Source organism: Gymnoscopelus microlampas (assembly GCF_963454915.1).
Source record: "Gymnoscopelus microlampas genome assembly, chromosome: 18".
In the NCBI taxonomy this organism is placed as follows: Eukaryota; Metazoa; Chordata; class Actinopteri; order Myctophiformes; family Myctophidae; genus Gymnoscopelus; species Gymnoscopelus microlampas.
In genome coordinates this window covers 23,917,137-23,938,011 of record NC_139955.1, presented here as the reverse complement: position 1 = coordinate 23,938,011, position 20,875 = coordinate 23,917,137, and the positions used below count along the sequence as shown (strand labels likewise).

The window sequence follows — 20,875 nt, the reverse complement described above, 5'->3', positions numbered from 1 at the left end:
GCAAACTATATATGCTTAGATGATTTTGATTTGTATTAGGGTAAATTTGCACGACTGTAAAGACGAAACGGAAGTGGGAGATCTTCCGTGCTCCAGACTGTATGACCGGAAGCATTTGAAAATTGTGGGAGGCAACAGTCTGGCCACGCGAGACTACAATATGCTATATTTTTACACACTGCGGTGTGGGGTGGGTATACGAAGGTACGCACCGTATACCCACTTATTTTTCTCCTGTGGGTATTGTGTATACTCACTATTAGTGTGTGCAGCAAATTTGTGTGCACAAATAAAAGTACTTGCTGATACGCTGATTTTGTATATTTGAAAATGTTTCAATACTCATTTGTTCTCCTATCGTGCTTCTTGTCTCTGCCTGGTGTAAAACTCAGGAAAACACCTGCATCTTTTTCACTCCGCAGCAGACTGCTACACACACACACACACACACACACACACACACACACACACACACACACACACACACACACACACACACACACACACACACACACACACACACACACACACACACACACACACACACAATTTTCAACATGTAGAGTGCAGCACTATGAGTGCAGCTCTTATTACTCAATAATAAGACATGTTATGTCTTGTTATCCACTTGTGAATAGTTGTTATGGTGATATAGTTTGTGAGTGTTGGCTTGCTAAAAATGACAAGTGCGCAGAGCCTATGTGAACGGTATTGAGTGTCAAATATGAGGCGCTCTGGAAAAAAGGTAAAATGATTGTGCTATCGCTTTCCATCTCTCCCTAATGTGTTGCATTTCAAGTAAATGAATACAAAGTTAAGACAAAGGAAAATACCAGAAAGCCCTGCAGAAAAGTGACAACCAAGGGGGTTAACATATTTAGCACATTTGTTGCTACTACTTTGAACCAGGAGTATACTGATGATATACTTTTTTTAAAACGCAGGGTAGGGTTTAATATATTTTAATATCTCTCTCTCTGCTGATGCCAATTTGGGAAATTAATCAAGTATATCGTCATACCTCAAGACAACTATACAATACTGTATGTGTAATGTTTAACTTTGATTCAAAATCCAAATTTATTACGGCCTCAACTTACTTTGTTGTGTTTTCCCCCAGGATATTGAATGTGAAAAACGTTGTTTTTTTGGTACATGGCAATCGAGAAAATTCATTTTATTTAAATAATTATTTGAACCCTGCTGTTAACCTGACTACTGTTTTCTAAACCTATTTTAATTTATGAAAGTATTTTGCTCACTTGGTTATATTTTTGTTTTAATTTGTTAAATTGCTTTTATACCAAATGGTCTGTTTTGTAAGTGTGGTTCCTTGTGAAAACATTTAACGTTATCCTTTTATGTTAGTAGGCTACTTTTCTAGTTTTCATTAAAAAAAATCTAAATTGCACCATTATGTATTTTGTTATTCCATCAACAACTTTATAACTGGTCAGTGTACTTGTACCTTATTCCATTGGTACACAAACTGTGGGTTTGGACCCAAACTTTGTCGGGATCGTGGGCAACATATGGCAATTCAAGTTGAAGTAAGAGTAATAGTCAACTTTAACTGTAGCAGTTGTTTTTTGGTCAAAACATGTTGCTTGTTTGTCTTTATCCATTTCTTTAGCTTTTAATTATTAAAAGAATGGCCGTTGTCAGCAGTTAAAAAATAACTGCAGAATTTCTGCAGCAGTTCATATTCATCACAAGGGGGCGATGAAGCCAGGTTAAATAAACCCTCTATATTATATTATATTGGTTTGTCTCGTGCGTCCCAAAAATGGATTATGGTATTTTTCATTTCCTTTTGTTTGATATCATCCCAAAACTATGTTTTGATAGGAGTATAGACTATAGAGAATGCATTAATGCAGGATGTGGTGAGATGCTGGGAGTACAACGGATAAGCCTTTCTAGTTTCCTTTTTTCTTCTCTGTCTCTCTCTCTCGCTCTCTTGCTCTCTCTCTCTCTACCCTGCCTCTGTAACTCATGATGATGACACACACTCACACACGCCCCCACTACTCCATCTCTCTCTCCCGCCCGCTGTAGAGCGACACGATCCCTTTAAATATTTCTCGCCTCTCGCACAGTAGCAGAGAAGTGAAAAGAAGACAACAGGTGTGCACATTGCGATGAGAGCACTACTTACACTGCTGCTGCCGCTCTTCAGTGCGCTTGGAGGGGCACTGCAGCCCCCATCAGCTAATAGGGAGTTTTACATAGCTGCTGTGGAAATCGGATGGGACTATATCCACCTGGACACTGCTGACACAGCGCCGGACCAAAGGTAAACGTTTCAAATGTATCATTCTTCTGTTCTCGCCATATGGTGGACCTTAATAACAAAGTAGCCTACATTTACTTCCACATTTACCACAACTGTCTCCTAAGACAAAATAAAGTGAATTTTGAGTAGTCTACTGTAGGCTACAATAAGGAAAAAAGAAAGAGAGAAAAAAGTATCTGTATTCTGAAGACTATACTTTACTTATTGTTTGGATTCTTATGACTTTCACTCCACTACATTTCAAAGACAAATGTTGTAGCCTACTTTTGACTCCAGTACTTTTCAGGAAGGGGAAAAGTAGCCTATGAATTAACCACTAAAGCCCTATTTCATATAATGAAAATGGCAAATCTACAAGATCACAATGTGCATTGTGAGCTTGTAGATCAGCTATTTTCAAATTTGAGTTTTTGTTCTGAGAAATCTTACATTAAGAAGAAAATATACTCTGTAATTTGCACATTTGAATACCTATGTATATTTAAAAGCAAGTATTCCAGTTACTCAAGTAGACATTTTACAGAGCAATTTCACAATTTCACAACTCCACAAAAAATGGGAGTTCCGGGCATTCAGAGTTAAAAGAGGGAGCAGCCTTTATTAAACCAACATGTTTCGACAACATGTTGTCTTCATCAGCCCTGATGAAGACCGCTTGTTGGTTTAATAAACCAACATGTTGGTTTAATAAAGGCTGCTCCCTCTTTTAACTCTGTGTGCCCGGATCTCCCATTTTTTAATATGATGTCTTGTTCCGTCTGATCCAGGAGCACCTTTTACTATTTTAACTCTGTTGACTTGTCTCCGGTTAGCACCTGGTTGCCACGTTCCCTCCAACTTTCACTTGTAGTTACTAGGGGTTGAGTACTTTGTCCGCCACTGATTATAGCACCAGCATGTTTGAACCTTGAAGCATCCGTTCAAACCCTGTATCTTTGGGATTGTTTTCATTTACTTTATTGAATTATTATGAGTATTATTATTATTATTATCATTATTATATTGTATTTGTTCTATTTTATTTGTATTTATGTTTAGGAGCAAAACCAAGGATATTCCTCAAAAATACATCAAGGCTGTTTATCGGGAATATACAGATTCTACCTACACCACCCCCAAACCTAGGCCTGCTTGGGCAGGTACAGTAGGTCTACTCTACTACACCTATGCTATCCTCTTTTGTAGCAAGTCTTTCTATTTAAGAGCAGCTTTAGCAATGTCTGGTCAAGTCCAATCAGTTAAATGCAATACCTTTTAAGTGTTCCACATTAAAGCTGGAGTGAGTCAGAGCTATGGTAGCCTACTTGAAATGTGAAATCTGGAGCTTCTTCGCAGATGGCAAACCAGCTTTGTAGACCCAGGGAATGTTTGCATTAAATGTAAAATGTAAAACCCCAAAGAGTTCCAGACATGCACAACACGCTAATCTTTAAAAGTGTGTGTTGTTGAAGGTATCCAGGGCCCAGTGATTCATGCCCAGGCTGGTGAGAGAGTGGTGGTTCACTTTAAGAACTTGGCTTCCCAGTCCTATAGCATCAGCCCATTTGGAGTGACCTACTGGAAGCAGTCTGAAGGTGAGAACATAGTAACACCTAATTCTTTTTAAGTACGAATTTGACTCATTGTATAAATGTATGCAATCCATGTTTTACTTTGCAATAGATGAGTTAACAGCCGTCCAGACTTTCACTCAGTTTCTTCGATAAATCTTTGACTCACTTATGTCTTTTTAATGTGAAATTCATGTTGTATGACGACTGACGAGTCAGCTGGAAAAAGGCCTTTTATTGTTTATTGTCCCAGATCATGAGTCAGATGTTGAAAACACATGTTAGGTGAAGTTTGAAGTCCTTTGCCAGACCCAAACAGAGGCCAAGGCACTACGTTCTAGCACTGAATGGGAAAAGAAAAAGTGTGTCCGATGTCAATGTAGAATCATAGCTGACCACAGTCATTAGGTTGGAGATTGTTTTGCATAGCACACAGCATCATGACATGGACTGGATTGGATTGGAATAAGTGTCATGCACAGGGAGGGGACGTACTTGTACATCAAGCTGCTGCTGCCTCATGCTACGGAAAAAAGAGATAGACTCCTGACCACATGGCTCATGAGCCATTGACTGCCAAAGCTATTTACTTACCATGGCATGAGCTCAGAGCCTCAGTTTTTACAGCATGAGATCTATCTATTAAATGATTGGACCTAAAAAATAATGTATTTATATCACATTTCAATTGACCCATTGTCAGCCTTCTGATTGGTCCCTGACTGACTAACCAGCAGGCTCTTTCTGCCTGGCTTCGCCCTGGCTCCGCCTTATGGTTGTTTATGTTGTTAAAATATATTTTTGGGAGAAAAAAAACACGATATGCCCAGTCACTATACTGCACCTGAGATGTTCCTTTTTACTGACACCAAGTTTAAAATAAGAAAAAAAAATGGATGCTACTATGAGAGCATATACCAGCTTAAAGTCATTACAGTATATTACTGTAAACCAGCTGACATCTTCCCGGCCAAGGCTAGATTATAATACCATGATTAACTGTAATCGGAAAAAACGCCACTCTGCATGTCCAACCATGTGTCATTAGGAAGCTGATCTAATCAAGCTAAGAGGATTGTGTAAAATAAGTACAAAACAGAGAAATGTGTGTGTGTTCCTGAAGATGGGAGTCAGTTCACACACTGAGTCAGTGCTTCCTTCCACTTTAACCACTTTCAATGTGATGTCCCTATTTTGGTTATGTCATTATAGGCGGGGGGGGTGAAATCGGACATTTTCCCAAATTCTTTGAAAATAGCAACAAGATCAGCATGCATCACTGTTAGTGTTACGCCCCAACACAAAAAGTTGGACTCTCCTCTTTCCAGCTCCCAAGAACCATCAGCAACAAGGGTTTGCAGCCTTTTTATGGGTTTGTATTAAAAAGTCAGTGACTTCAGGGTGGGCGTTAAGTTAAAACAATAAACCAAAGAAGCCTACATAAGAACCTGAACTTACCTATCAAATCAAAATAAACCAAATTACAAATCACTAACCTAACAATCAAAAACTCAGTTAGAAACTCCAAAAACAAAGACCAAAATAAAGACTATCCACCCCTACAATAACTCTTAACAAACATTCTACAGGTTGGCTGGCAGGCTTGCTGGAACTGAAGAGAGGAGAGCCAACAAGTTCGGTGGAAAGCAGGCCTTTTAAAGTTCCCTCCCACAGCCCATCACTCTCACAGACACGCACATACACAAACCTATACACAGAAGATTAAAACATACAGGCATAAAATACATTATGACCTCAGGGTCATAACAATCACGATGCGACACATACGCTTGTAGATCAGCTCTTTGCGTTTTAATGCCAATTTACTGGTTGCAGTGCCAACGCTGTTACAATGATTGGGTCAACACTGCCCAGTAGCACTTGCCCTAGCCTTGACGACGTCTTATATGCAAAGGTTAAATTGAAATATAGATAGCATGTTATTTAGACAGATGTCAGGTTAATTTGTTGACCTGGCATCCTATAGTTTGTATAGTTTCAATGTACATAGTTCTTTTTTAATATTATAATGTTAAGACTGATGATAGGTTCTTGGTTTACCGATTATCCTATAGATTACTGAGGCACTACACTGTCTCTGCATTTGATGTATTTATTACCTTGTGTTTACCTTGCTTACTGTAAATCGCTATGGATTAAGCGCGTCTGCTTACTGTCTGACTCTAAATTGTAAATTGTAATCTGTTTTCTCTGTCTGTCTGTCTGTCTGTCTGTTTCCAGGAGCAGGTTATGATGACTCCACAGCAGGCCACGAGAAGGATGATGACGCGGTTCCTCCTGGGGGATACTATGAGTATGTGTGGGACATCAACCCTAAAGATGGACCCACCATCAGTGACCCAGAATGTCTCACTTACTCCTACTTGTCTCAGGTGGACGTGGTCCGAGACACCAACTCAGGACTCATCGGAGCGTTGCTCATCTGCAAATCAAGTTAGTGTGTGTATGTGTGTGTGTGTGTGTGTGTGTGTGTGTGTGTGTGTGTGTGTGTGTGAGTGTGAGTGTGAGTGTGAGTGTGAGTGTGAGTGTGAGTGTGTGTGTGTGTGTGTGTGTGTGTGTGTGTGTGTGTGTGTGTGTGTGTGTGTGTGTGTGTGTGTGTGTGTGTGCGTGTGCGTGCGTATCTTTTTAATTGTAAGAATGCCCCGTTTGATATGGATTAGGCCACAGATTCGATAGAATTGTTTATCTCTGGAACTGTTCACACAGAGAAACCCCTCTACCTATAAGAGGGGACATTTTGTCCTGTGCAGTTAGACCAATATTTCAACTATGCATTCACAGGGGACATTTTGACAGGTAAAGCTGCAGGTAATATTATTATGTGTGGGTTTCGTTTAGCTGTTTAACTGCATGCAAGGTTGGACAGCTCCTGTAAAGTTAACTCTACGCTCTGTTACAAGGTTGGTCAGCTCTTGTATAGTTAACCTTTTGCTGGCGCACAGAAACTCTGTTAATGTCAGCACCAAGGATTCATATTTTGTGTGTGCGTGTGTGCGTGTGCTCACCTAGGTGCCTTCACAGAGGACGGTCAGAGGAGAAGCAATGCGTTTATCCTGTTGTTTGCTGTGTTCGATGAAACCAAGAGCTGGTACGGGGAGATAGGGGAGAGGAGGAGCAGAGAGAGGTACAAGAAGAGCAGCGGGAGGAAGCAGTATCACACCATCAATGGTTACGTCAACTCCACTTTACCTGGTAACCTTAATAAAACATTTCCTTTCATTTAGGCATTTCTGCTACACCAAGACAGGACAGTGAAAAGATACCCAGAGGTTAGAGTTAAATGTGTAACACCGGTCAAACAATGACGTGGAATGGTGGCATATTTACTGGTTTAGCCATCAGGGCACCTCTTAAACCTGTTCTTGTCTCGATCTGAATCCGCACAGTACATGAAGTTTCATTCAAATTGGACCGAAAATTAAGCAGTAGAATTATGAAAATGGACAAAGGACATACCATAATGTGTATAAAGAAAGACGAGGCCTGAACTCAGTTATAACACATTGTATTGATGGATATCTGGCTAAAGCACTGAAGTCAGAGCTCGGTATTTAAGTGTCAATGTAATAAATACTATTATTTGTGGCTTCAACCTCGTTCTGTGTGTGTGTGTGTGTGTGTGTGTGTGTGTGTGTGTGTGTGTGTGTGTGTGTGTGTGTGTGTGTGTGTGTGTGTGTGTGTGTGTGTGTGTGTGTGTGTGTGTGTGTGTGTGTGTGTGTGTGTAGGTCTGACCATGTGTAAGGGTCGCGATCATGTGTTTTGGCATATGATCGGAATGGGCACGGCTCCGGAGATCCACTCCATCCAGTTTCAGGATCACTCTCTACAGGTAATAACAGACTCTTCTTCTTCTTCTTTCGGCTAATTCCCATCAGGGGTCACCACAGCGAATTGTCTGTTTACAACTGGTTCTGTTTTCTGTCTTCCTCGGTGAGCCATGCCACCTGCATGTCCTCTCTCACTGCGTCCATAAAACTCTCCTTTGGCCTTCCTCTTCTCCTCTTGCCTGGCAGTTCCATCTTCAGCATCCTTCTCCCAATGTACCCCTCATCCCTCCTCTGCACATGTCCAAACCATCTCAACCTTACCTCTCTTGCTTTATCCCCAAACCTTCTAACATGGGCTGAGGTAATTACAGACTAACATTCCAGTGTTCTTCACATCACTTTCCAAACGTTGTCTGTACAAGTTGAGATAACAGATGTAAACGCACAAAACACTTTATTTGACATATATTGTTCTCTGGCATCCTGCTTAATTTACAAATACCTCAAAGCGACACTTTGCTTTGGTTTTCTAGGTGATGAGCCATCGCAAGGTAACCGTGGAGATGACCCCTATGACCTTCACCACTGCGGAGATGAAACCCGCTACTTTTGGACGCTTCCTCATCAGCTGTCAGATACATGCCCATCGACATGGTTGGTCTTTCATTGTATGCAAAATAGCAGAAATAGCCGATGCATCAGTTCAAAACGCATCACGATACGTTGTGAGCTTGTAGATCTTTGCCAATAGGAAAATGTTTTATATTGTCATGCCCATAGTCGGGATGTAAGGTTGAAAGCGGTTTTCACACTTCATCTGTGTACTGAAATACACTATCTGGAACCTTTAAAAAATGGATGAAAGGGACTTTCTTTACAGTATACAAAGCCCTGTCAAATACTGTAATTAAGATACAACAAGTGATTAAAATATGTATGTGTATTGGATATAAATTATAGTAATAAACAAGGCTTCTACTTAAACTCAACTTTTGGCCATGTTACAGTACTACAGTACTGTTAGTAGTATTAGGAACCGAAATGTCATCGTTCACTGTTTTCGAACTGTTTTTCAAATTGACAGCATTCCAAAAGTAATTTACTTTTTTTTTTAAATCTATTACTATAAGCATTATCATTATTACTGTTGTTGCTTTCCAGCTGGTATGAGTGCTTTCTTCACGGTAGAGGACTGCCCTGAGCCTGTCGTCCAGCCTGGCCTCGACCTGCGCCACGTCAATCATGATGGCGAGGACTACGGCGAAGACTACAACTACGAGTACAGCAACGGAGGTGACATGTTCGACACTGTCGACTTTTCTAAGCCCAAGAAGCTGCGGCCGAGGTCCAGCAATCGACGTGAATTTGTATCGCTGTGGCCGCATTATATTGCTGCTGAAGAGATCACCTGGGACTACGCTCCTCACCTCAAGCCTACCGACAGGTACTGTAAAATTTTCCGGCGGACTCCCATCTGAGAAGATTTTGTGCCTGGAACCCCAATACAAGAGTTGTGAAAATATCTACAAGCTCAAGAAAACATTGCATAATCAAAATATGAAGAAATACCTTAGCTGCCATAAACCCTACAATACACATTTTGAAAAATGATCTTTGTGATTATTCAGAAGTATGTTTAAATATGTGGTTCAAGACTACAAAGTAAGATATATATAAAATGTATCCATTTTGTAACTCTAAGAGTATACATACAAACCAAAGGGACCCGTAACAGGATGTTACAGTGTATACGGTTACGATATCTTCATGGTTGTGAATTTGCTGTGGCTTTTGTTGTCTCAGTGAGCTGGTGTCAGAGTACCTCCCTACATCTCCCCACCGCCTGGGCTTCCAGTATAAGAAGGTGGTGTATGTCGAATACACAGACGAAACTTTCACACAAAGGAAGAACCCTGACCCAAGACTGTTTGGCCCAATGCTGAAAGGAGAGGTCGGCGATGCTTTATACGTGAGTGAGCCAAACTCGATCCTGTTCTCATTGAGTGTAGGAAATTGCAGATTTTTGGATTTGATACATTTGATCCTGTATTATACAAATGCAACCAAATGGACCCGGAACGGTCCATTTGGTTGCATTTGTGCACTCTCAAGACTCAAGAGATTCATGATTCAAGTGGGTTTTATTTGTCACTCACTCGTACAGCTACAAGCAGTGAAATGTTGGTGTGGCATGTTCCACAAGACTGTGTCAACAAAAACAATACTATATCACAACAAGATAATAATCTTACAGTAAATGCACGAAATCCCTGTACGTACGTACGCCCGTCTGTAGTTCACGTATCTCGAGAACCGACCGTCCGACTTCAAACTCGGCACACAAATCGCTGACGACCCGAGGGAATTGAGTGCACAGCGTTGACTTGGTCAGATAGGCTGTTGTCCAGAACTGACGATCTGACCGGCATTCACATTTATGGAGATCGGTTCTCCAGAACCACAGATCCCACCACTATGCCCATATATGGTCATGCGCATATATGGGGCCGACCAACTTTAAACTCGGCCCGTGCAGCGGCGAGGACTCGAGCGCGGTGCTCTGCGTATTTACATATTTATTATAAATGTAAATAAATGTTTGAACGTATGTTAGTGCTGTCCTTGAAATGTGATTTTAATTGTGTTTCTAGATCTTTTTCAAGAACTTTGCCAGTCGGCCATTTAATATCTATCCCAAAGGCCTAACCAAGATCCAACCACACTCTTCAAATGGTAAAGTCAAATATTGGAATCAATAGTTTTCCAACAAACATTCTTATGAGTGCTATGGGGATAATAACTGCACTGATACAGTAAAACTTGCAGAATACAAACATTTAAGGTTTAATTGCTCCCGACTCCCCATCTCTCTATCCTTGTTTCCTGTCCATCTCCACTGTACACTATCAATTAAAGGCAGAAAAAAAAAACATTGGTATAAAAGGGCTATTCTAATATAGTTACTACTCCTAAATGTAATGCAGACCAGGTAAAACAAAGGTGTAAAACAAATAGTTGACCCTCTCCATTTGATTATGCAATCAAGCAGCATCAGCAGCAGAAAAGGACCTTCGCTCCATGGGGGTCCCCCCCAATGGGACATTTAACTATGTTTGGAGGTTGACCCCTGATGATGGGCCCCTGCCAGGGGACCCCCAGTGTTTGACTCACCTGTACCAGAGTACTGTCAACCCAGAGAGAGACCTGGCCTCAGGGCTAGTGGGCACCCTGCTTATCTGCAAGAATGAGGCCATTGACTCGTTGGGACGCCTGGTGAGGATTTTTACTTACTTTGCAGTTGCAAATATAGAAGTCAGCTGCATTGTTGTGGCACACCAAAGAGTTACCAATGTAACCTCTTGTCTACACTAGTACTACTTGATAATGTTTCTAAATAACTGAATGTTCTGTCATAGTTGGGCTCCGATGAAGAAAGGAGTCTGATGTTTGCAGTGTTTGATGAAAACAGAAGTTGGTACATCAGTGAAAACATTCAGAAGTACAGCCAGGATTCCTCCAAAATAAATCCCACTGATCCAGCCTTCTACAACTCCAATGTTATTTATAGTAAGTACATCAAAGCTCAACATCCAAGGAATATATTTGTGGGTTTAATATAATCCCTCTTGAAAATATCATCAATACGGTACCAATCAAAGTAGTATACTGTAGCATACACTGTAGATAGAATCCCCATTTAAAATCCTCTGTGTTTAGTCAAATTGTGGTTTATTTAAATCTTCACAAGGTAATGATTGGTAACTAAAATATACTAGTGCAGTAGGTTGATTGCTGGGCTTGTAGCGTTGTCAGGGGCATGCGGAGAGAGTGGCTGACCATGAATTTCACCAGGCTATTATACAATTCTAGGACCAACAAATAATCCAGATATTACACAAGCAGAGGAAATGTACTAGTGAGTCTCCCCTGTTCTCTTGTATTGCTTGTGTACTTACCCATTTTGTGCATACATTTCCAGGTGTCAATGGCGTCATGTTCAGGGGGCGCCAGTTCACAATGTGTAAGAGTGATGTCATGTTCTGGCATGTGGCCAATGTGGGCACCCAGAGCGACTTCCTCTCCATCTACTTCACGGGAAACCCCTTCGGGTACCATAACGTCTACCAGTCTGTCCTCACCCTATTTCCCATGACTGCTGAGACCGTTCCAATGGAGACTGAGCTAATAGGTGAGGTCCCACAAGCGATTTTCATCATCGACTCAGGCCCATAGGCCAGGGGTTCCCAACAAAGTGGTTAAATTGGCACAATAACCTTAGGAATTGAATTTGAATATTATGTATATATATCTGTGTATATACGTATATTATATTGAATACGCTTCCCTGGCAGCCCCTAGCAGGCCACAGCCCCCACTTTGAAAATCTACTAAATAGGCTGCTTGCCTCCATGAAGACAAGAGTGTAATTATCAGTGCAGAACATGTTGTGTTTGTAGGTTTGTTGATACTCTGTGTTTTTCTTCTTTCAGGCGAGTGGGAGATAAGTGCCTTCGATGGCAGCCTTAAAAGCCGGGGGATGAGCATTCGTTATACAGTGCGACAGTGCAGAGATGAAGAGCTCTCACTGACTGATGACGAATATGATGAGGGACTGGGTACACAACTCTCTGACTATATTGACAAGCTAGCCTTAATGCCGCGGAGCAGAAGATCACAAAACCGCACTGTGGCGGTCCGGATGTGCAAGAAACCGCTGGCCAACATGACTCAAACAACTAATAGCACCGATGGAGGAGGGACAGTGTGTGAAGTGAGGAATGTTACAATGACATCATCAGAAGAGGACAATACTAAGTTGGTGACCGACGAAGGAATCCCGAAGGACATCCTGGAGGACCTGGAAAGAGATGGAGAGTGGACAGCGTCCCTTCCCCAAGATGGCCCTAAGGGACAAGGAGGTGGGAGACAAAAAAGACACGAGGACAGGGATGATGGAAGCGTAATGTCCGGAGCAGGAGAGGTGGATGGGGGAGCTGAGATAGAGAACGAAAGAGAGGCTGAGGGAAATGGGAGTGGCACTAGAGCCAAGGACCAGGATGAAGTGAGCGGTGAATGGCTGAACGAAAAGAACTGGACAAAGAGAGAACTTGTTGAGAGCAATGAGATCCTACTACACTCGGCTCCCCAGCTGAACGAGGGGGAACTGACTTTGGAACCACTTGATACACAGGACCTGGATCAGAATGCAGATCTACACAACCACATTCAGCCTGTACGTGAACCACTGCTAATGGATCCTCTAGATCCTCTGGACCTTTATAACGTTACAGGTGGAAATGAGACGGAACAGAGGATATCACTGTCTCTGGAATATGATGACTTCGACCAAGAGGTGTGTGTGAGAGCAAATGTACAGTATGTGTACATTCGATCAGTGTTCATGCATCATCATGTCATAGTCCATAGTCATATGCTAGGTCTTGACGTCAGCATCAACAATCTAAAGATTTTTCTCTCACCTACGTGTATATATTAACCTGTGTTATAGGAGAACAGCACATCATATGTGTTTGGTACAGAGTTCCTGGACCTCCGCTCTGGAGGCAGCAAATACTACAATTACTACATTGCTGCTGAGGAGGTCACCTGGGACTACGGCATCCGACTCCCACACCAACTCATCAAACCCAGGTCTGATAGACATGTCGCCCCAGGTTCCCTATATATAGGACAACAACAACAACAACAAAATCCAAACCCCATTGTAGAAAAGTGATTTTCAAAATGATGATCAGGAATTAGATGAAAGCAATATAAAGCAGTGTATTCTCACCATCATCTCACCTCCTCAGAGCGATGCGGCGTGGAATGAGAAAGTTCCTACCGGAATATAAGAAGGTGGTGTTCCGAGCTTACTGGGATAAAGACTTTATGGTTCCTGTTGACCCAGGAGAGCTTCAGGAACATCTGGGAATCATGGGACCCATCATCAGAGCCGAAATCAATGGTCTTCTTACTGTGAGTAGCAACCAGGCTATAGACTACACAATATATATACAAGACAAACAATATTCTGTTCTTGTTTAAGGTGACTTTAAATAAGACAAAAGGGAAAGCTTTTGCCTCATTTAAACTTTGTACAGGAATGCTTCGGTTTATTGGTTCATTGCCAGGTCTGAGGTGACTTCACAGTTACAGGGTTACTTTCACAGTTACAAAATAAGAGCAGTTTACCCTTTTGTCTCATTTTAAGGTGACCTTTAAGAATAAGGCATCCAGGCCTTACTCCTTTCACCTCCAAGGCGTGTATGACCGCAGCCAGGGGGCTGGCTTTGCCCAAGCCCAGTCCTCCTCTATCCCAGCAGGTCTCCCAGGGGAGGCTGTGCCCCCCGGGGAGGCACGTGTCTACAACTGGAGAATAACCCGTAAACAAGGGCCCACCGACTCAGAGTTTCACTGCAAGGCAGGGGCCTACTACTCCACTGTGGACAAGGTGTGCGTCTGTGCCATTTTTTGTGTAGCCTGTTTCATTTCCGTAATCTTTCACGATGCATGGTTATTTCATGTAGGAGCATCTGCATGCACAGGCGTACACGTCACCTGTATGCCTTCATTTTTATCTTTGTGACTGTGCACATTTGTTAAGAGCAGGGTTGTGTTTTCAGTAATCAGCAGATAACGCATCGTTCTGCTGCTCCATTCCATTTCAGGAGAGGGACCTTCACTCAGGTTTGATTGGTCCTCTGGTCATCTGTAAGCCTGGTACCCTAGACCCTCATCTGCACCTGCAGCCCAACATCCAGGAGTACACCCTGCTATTCCACACATTTGATGAAACCAAGAGCTGGTATCTTGAAGAGAACCTGCAAAAGTACTGCACCCCACCCTGCCAGGCCAACCCCGATGACCCCTGGTTCCAGACCAGCAACAAGTTTGCAGGTGGATGGTTGGGTCATGTTGTCTAGGGATCAAACATTCATGAGAATTGGATAGAGGTTTAAATTATATTTAAAAAGTTATTTGATATTCTAAACTATCCCTTTTCTTTCCTTTCCTATTCCTATTCCTTTGGAGTTGTGTTATTATTCTAATCACACCAGTTAATATTAATTCAAAGTAAGGTATCAAAATTACCGTATATTCCAATTGTATTATACTGCAATTACTACTAGTCTAAAACAACTGAAGTTTGTGTGTTTATTAGTTTATCTTGCTCACACAAATAATGACTATTTGTTTCCCTAGCGATAAATGGCTATGTGGCGGAGACACTTCCTGGTCTGTTGGTTGCCCAGCATCAGCCAGTCAGGTGGCACCTTCTGAACGTTGGTAGTGATGGAGAGTACCACGCAGTACACTTCCATGGTTTGTCTTTCAGTGTTCACACTGAACAGGAACACCGCATGGGGGTCTACAACCTCTATCCTGGTAAACACATACACACAGACACACAGACACACACTCCCACACAAACAGACACACATAATACAAAAAAAATGATGTGAAATTGTGTAAAGCACACCCTCACACACATATATAATAGAACTGGTCCCACACACAGACACTTAAACTAAGCATATTATGCAGTAATACATGCATAGAATAAGTACACTGTAACATGTAGCCAATTATACGTACGTACGTACGTACGTACGTACATACGTACATACATACATACATACAGTATGAATAATACATTGTATACACATCAGTGTTATATGTCTCCCTCTCCAGGTGTGTTCGGCACAGTGGAGATGAGTCCCCCCACGGTGGGTACCTGGTTGGTGGAGTGTACCGTAGGGGAATACCAGCTGGCTGGCATGAGAGCTAAATTACTGGTCTACAATCCACGTAGGTACACTTTGAGTCATGGGCTACCGCAGAGGTTTTCAACCCTTTTCATATCAACGTCCATTATTTATTCGTCATTTGAGCCACGGACTACCATTTGATTAGACTCTCAGACCCAAAAATTAAATATTTTGTTATAGTTAGATAAGATTTTGTCCACAATTCCATGCTGTTTTGATGTGGTACCAGAGATTACAGGCAAACGTTGATCAAAATAACAACTCTTCTACATTCTCTAATTGTGTAGACTTCTTGTAAATTAAGTAATGCTGATGTTTAACAATAATTTAACTTAGCGTAACCGGGAGGGTCCATTTGGTTTCATTTTACACTCTCAAGAGTTAAAGATCTATAAGGGTCCATTTGGTTACCAACTCTCCATCATTTAGCTGGGGACCACCTGGAACCCCCTCAAGGACCACTGGTGGTCCCCGAACCACTGGTTGAGAACCACGAGGCTACGGCATTATGCAGGTTTTTATGGTGACAACAGGAGTTGTTATTGGTGGAAACTATGGATAAAAGAGAGTCATGGGCAAGTGTTCTAATCTGACATAACACCGCATACTGCATAGTGTTTCCCATTATGTTACATAGTCTCCATGGGACACTCTGCCCACAACTGCTGCAGCTCCTAAAATAACTCCATGCGTGTTCATTTTAATGGAGAGTGTGTCAGTGTCCCATTGACTGCATGCTGTGTCAGAGGCCTTTCTACCTGATACTGACACACATTTCATCCTAAGTACATCAAACTGGTTAAAGTGAAACATTGGCGTGAGTCACCTCTAAGAGAGTTTCCCCATTAGTCTGATGATGAATCATATACCTGAATCAGCACATCAGTACACCAAGTTGTGAGCAGCATACACACATCATGGAATGTTTTTATAGTGATTATTGCGTTCATTCAGAATTTTGATGTGTAACATTGAAAGGAAATCCCCTGCTTTGACTTACAGGATGTGTCTTGCCTCTTGGAATGAAGTCGGGAAGGATTGAAGACTCCCAGATCACTGCATCAAATCACATAGGTCAGACATCCGAGTCCATACAAACACTCACAGATGCAAGCTGCCAGATAACGTTGTATATGCGTCATAAGGAGCTTCACTTAAGGCTGAAAACATGACTAATATGGATTGTGTAAATGTATGTGCATATGTGTGTCTGTGTGTTCAGATAATTGGGAGCCCAGACTTGCTAGGCTTGACCTGTCTGGAAGCATCAATGCCTGGATGGGTAAAAACAAGGACTCCTGGATACAGGTTCGACATCTCTTCCCTTACATGTTGTTTGTGTCCAGCATGTGTGTGCTCACATACACATACATATTTGTGTGAGAAAATGTTCTGATCTACTTGTGTCTGTGCATCTGTGGGTGTGTCTCTATCTAGGTGGATCTCCTGAAGCCCTCTCTTGTCCATGGTCTCCAGACCCAAGGAGCCCGGGCTACTCTGAGAGATTACTTCATCACTCACTTCTCCATTTCCTACAGCTTGGACATGGAGAGGTGGAGAACCTACCGAGGAAACCACACCAGGCCAAACTATGTACGTCTATTTGTGTGTCTATCTGGTTGTTACTATAATTTATTTGACACTCATATATTCAGAAAAAATCCTACATCGGATTGGATTTCTAACTCTGATTTAAAAAATAATTATCATTTGGTTTCAGCCCTTTAAAAGCAGCATGGATGGCTCCAAAGTGAAAGACAACCGTCTTTCACCCCCAATCGTGGCTCGCTACATCAGGATCATACCGTTAAACTTTGTGAGGCACCCTGCCCTCCGGCTGGAGCTGCTAGGCTGCGATCTCAACAGTGAGTTGAAACGATGATGTTTTCAATCTTTGAAAAACTTGAACATTTTTTGCAGACCACAGCAAGTTTTTAAGTTTTCAAAAGATAATGTGTACAGTATGAACATTTGTTTACATTTGAAGTGGCTCTGTAAGTTCACAAAGCACACACATCCAAACAATAAAATCCCAGTTGCTGGGCTGAAGAAGAGTTTAAAAAAAACAAAAAAACAATAGAGACCGCACACTGGATCAAGCTGCAATGCGTTTTTAATCGGTTACTACTAAGGTGTTTCAAGCGTATCACACTCTTCCTCGGACAAAGAGGTCTGATTAAAGAGCATGATTTACTCGAAACGTAAGCTGGTGCTAACCAATTAAAAACACTTTGGGAGCTTGATCCAGTGTGCGGTCTCTACTTCTCTGTCAGACTCTGGCAGGTGTGTTGTGTGATGACTGAATTTTCCTCAAGCTTAATAAAGGACTCTATTCTACCCTGTCCTCATGTCACCAGGTTGCTCTCTACCTCTGGGTCTTCAGAGAGGTTTACCTGACAGCAGCTTTAGTGCATCCTCATTCCGCTCCAAATGGTTGCATACCTGGAGCCCTGCTCTTGCTCGCCTCCACAAGGATGGTAGCACCAATGCCTGGAGGCCAAAGGTGCAAAACACACACACACACACACACACACACACACACACACACACACACACACACACACACACACACACACACACACACACACACACACACACACACACACACACACACAGAACACACAAATTATTATTATTTATTGTCTCCATCGCACCCTGTCTGTCCGTCCGTCCTTGTGTCCGTGTGTGTGTCCGTCTGAACAGCTAATCTCTGGCACCGTTGGCCCGATCGCAGCGAAACTGTGCACACATACTCCCTTGGATGCCAGAGCAGAACCTCTGCCCCAAACTTTTCACATCAGCCTTTTATAGTGCCACTATGAGGCCGATCTTTGCAAAACACATTATCTTGATATTACTCCTACAGATTTTGTTCGAACATCATGCAAATCAGTACACATTATGTACACGAAAAGTTGCTGACCCACAGGAGCTCCGAGGAGCTTTGCAAACCTCTGCCCCCAAAATCAAATGTAATGTTATTAACACCATGTAACATTGAGCACACATCAAAACCTTCACTTTTAGTTGAGGCTCTGTGCTTTGCCATCATCTCCCATGAGCTTCTTTCTCCCCTCTCTCCTTGCTTGTTTTGTTCACCAATCGCCCATTCTTCCCTTCTTGACTTCTCTCCTCTGCTCTCTAAAGTCTACTCTAGTGTAAATCATTCCGCTTTCCTCCCCAGCTTATCACTTTCACACTTCCCCGCATTGAGTGGTCGCGGTGTGATTTGTGATCCTGTCAGACTGTTATGTTGCTAAAGGTCACAAGCCAAGAAGCACACTTGTGATTGCTGGATCACGGTCAGGGTCACTGTGGGCCAAGTATTACAGATGCAAATGTTTTCAACTCAATGGTTAAAGATAAGGAAAGTAAGAACCAAAGAAGGCAAAGTGAGTGAAATAGTGAAATAACTAGATGCTTGGCCCTGAAAAGTGCCGGCGTGCATGTTCTGTTTCATTACTAATTGGATATCCTGAAGTACTCAAGTACTATAGCACTAAAACAGACCCAAAGATGTTTAACTGCACTCAGTTGAAACCAAGCCAAAGTATGGCAATGTTACGTGTGTGTCCCTCCCTTGTTTCCAAATAACAGGACACGGGTCACACTGCACCTCTTCCTTTGTTGTGTAATGGAATTCTTATTTGGCTCTGTTGCTCTCTTGGAAAAATATCAACTGTCTTGCATTTGATATGGAGCAATCTATCATTTCCTTATGTAAAAAGCCAATTTAGGCTGCAATTAAAATGTAGCTTTCTTCTGCTAGTTTTGAACATCTGCCTTTCTCTTCCTTCTCCAGAATAACAATCCTCATGAGTGGCTGCAAGTTGACTTGTTAAAAGTACAACGTATAACAGGGTTGGTGACCCAAGGGGCCTGGTCACTAATGACCCAGATGATGGTGACAGAGTTCTCGATCACCATCAGCGATGACACACATTCGTGGAGCAGTGTGCTAGAGGAGGGGTCGCAAAGAGAACAGGTATGTCACACAGACACACACATACACACACACACACACACACACACACACACACACACACACACACACACACACACACACACACACACACACACACACACACACACACACACACACACACACACACACACACACACACACACACACACACACACACATTCTTTATTTGAATCCACAAATTACTATTAATTTACAGGGAAACAAATGTAACAGGGTTGATAGTTCATGGCACCTAAGGATACACATGGAACCTTCTCCTCCACACAGACAAACTGCCTATAACAGCTGAAACAGAGCAATATTTAGCAAGTTGTTTGGCTTTGCTCTTTGTCATGCCAGCGATTGTTAGGCCACTCGTGGTCATTTTATATGGCCCAGGCTTCCAAATATGAGTGTGGAGAATCTACATCTGTACCCAAGGTTTGTTATGACTCTCAGCGGCGGTTGGTACTTAGAATGCTCCTCTCCTCACGTTATTTTTTTCTTGTCCTCCTGCTTTTGCATTCCTCTCTCCACCTCTCTTCACCTCTCCTCTCTTCTCCTACGTGCTCTGTCCTCATCTTGTGTTCTTTCTCCACACCCTTCCTTCCTTAGATCTTCCTTGGGAACAACGACCCTGACGAGGAGGCCCTGACAATGTTTGATCCTCCTCTGTTTGGCCGCTACCTCCGCATCCATCCGCGGGGTTGGCACAACGACATCGCCCTGCGCCTGGAGGTCCTGGGCTGCGACACGCAGCAGTGAGGCCTGCAGCACAGCTCCAAATAATGAATACTTATAGGAGTTATAGACTTCCATCTAGAACATCACCATTGTAGAACCAGGGTTGTTGGTTTTGGGTTTACGTTTAGTTTCTTTCACTGGTTGTAACATTACTTATTAGTACGGAAGTTTTTTTTTTTAAAGTGACATGTTTTATGAAAAAAAAATGTATTTAAGAGTAAGCTAGCTAAATGAGGCAACAGTATTTTGAGGTGAACACTCAGTTGATGTACAGTATTTCTAGTATAAACAGCACAACACTCTCCTAAACAACTCTACAGAGCAGACCTTTTGAATGTAAATGTAAATATTTCTGTCTGTGTCATGTCTGGAAGGATGTATGTATACATATGCTTATCATTAATTTTGCAAAGTTTATAAAATAGTATAATGTTGACGTTGTGATATTCTAAATAAATGTTTGAACTTTGAAAAGCACTTGTTCTTTGACAATTGTGATGTCATACCATGCTTAGATTCTCTTTAAGATTTGGCCAAATATATACATAGGCCATTTTGTCCATTTGGATGGATAGAATGTGACCTAGTTTTGGTATGTGTAATGTATATCTATTCAGCCACTTAAGTACTAGACTTCAGGTCTCCACCACCACCCTGTTCTGTTCTGTTCTTAATCACGTTGTGATAGGATGGATGAGATATGTTTTCTTTCTTTCTAGGTTCCTCCTGCATTCCTCTAAGCTAAGGGGCACACATTGATA

At 42.1% G+C, this 20,875-nt stretch overlaps 1 protein-coding gene and 1 long non-coding RNA gene across 3 annotated transcripts; one reads left to right on the top strand and one right to left on the bottom strand.

The window, feature by feature from the left end:
- Positions 1-22: 22 nt before the first annotated feature.
- Positions 23-1,405, bottom strand: LOC311033853. The gene is made up of 2 exons (XR_014599553.1): positions 514-1,405; positions 23-429 (listed from the first exon to the last, which is right to left on the bottom strand). It is a non-coding gene; the product is annotated as an uncharacterized lncRNA (long non-coding RNA).
- A 711-nt stretch (positions 1,406-2,116) lies between these two features.
- On the top strand, positions 2,117-20,579 carry f8 (coagulation factor VIII, procoagulant component). 2 transcript variants are annotated; one of them, XM_084041111.1, is made up of 27 exons: positions 2,117-2,296; positions 3,335-3,435; positions 3,748-3,870; positions 6,088-6,300; positions 6,877-7,059; positions 7,593-7,696; positions 8,168-8,288; positions 8,796-9,078; positions 9,438-9,603; positions 10,286-10,367; positions 10,684-10,907; positions 11,051-11,201; positions 11,614-11,823; positions 12,125-12,987; positions 13,144-13,286; positions 13,448-13,613; positions 13,849-14,088; positions 14,306-14,534; positions 14,841-15,023; positions 15,330-15,446; positions 16,409-16,480; positions 16,629-16,714; positions 16,844-16,999; positions 17,127-17,271; positions 17,764-17,909; positions 19,209-19,391; positions 19,986-20,579. In XM_084041111.1, the coding sequence occupies exons 1-27, from the start codon at positions 2,142-2,144 to the stop codon at positions 20,133-20,135; spliced, it is 4,995 nt and encodes a 1,664-aa protein (XP_083897237.1). In that variant the 5' UTR covers positions 2,117-2,141; the 3' UTR covers positions 20,136-20,579. The 2 variants fall into 2 exon arrangements, with proteins under 2 accessions (XP_083897237.1, XP_083897236.1); XM_084041110.1 differs by having other exon boundaries at positions 10,681-10,907.
- The last annotated feature ends 296 nt before the right edge of the window (positions 20,580-20,875 follow it).

Coding starts and splice junctions, on each gene's coding strand:
- f8 (XM_084041110.1), top strand. CDS start 2,142: ATGAGAGCACTACTTACACTGCTGCTGCCGCTCTTCAGTGCGCTTGGA. Junction 15,024..15,329: donor GGTCTACAACCTCTATCCTG/GTAAACACATAC, acceptor CTCCCTCTCCAG/GTGTGTTCGGCACAGTGGAG. Junction 17,272..17,763: donor GCTAGGCTGCGATCTCAACA/GTGAGTTGAAAC, acceptor TCATGTCACCAG/GTTGCTCTCTACCTCTGGGT.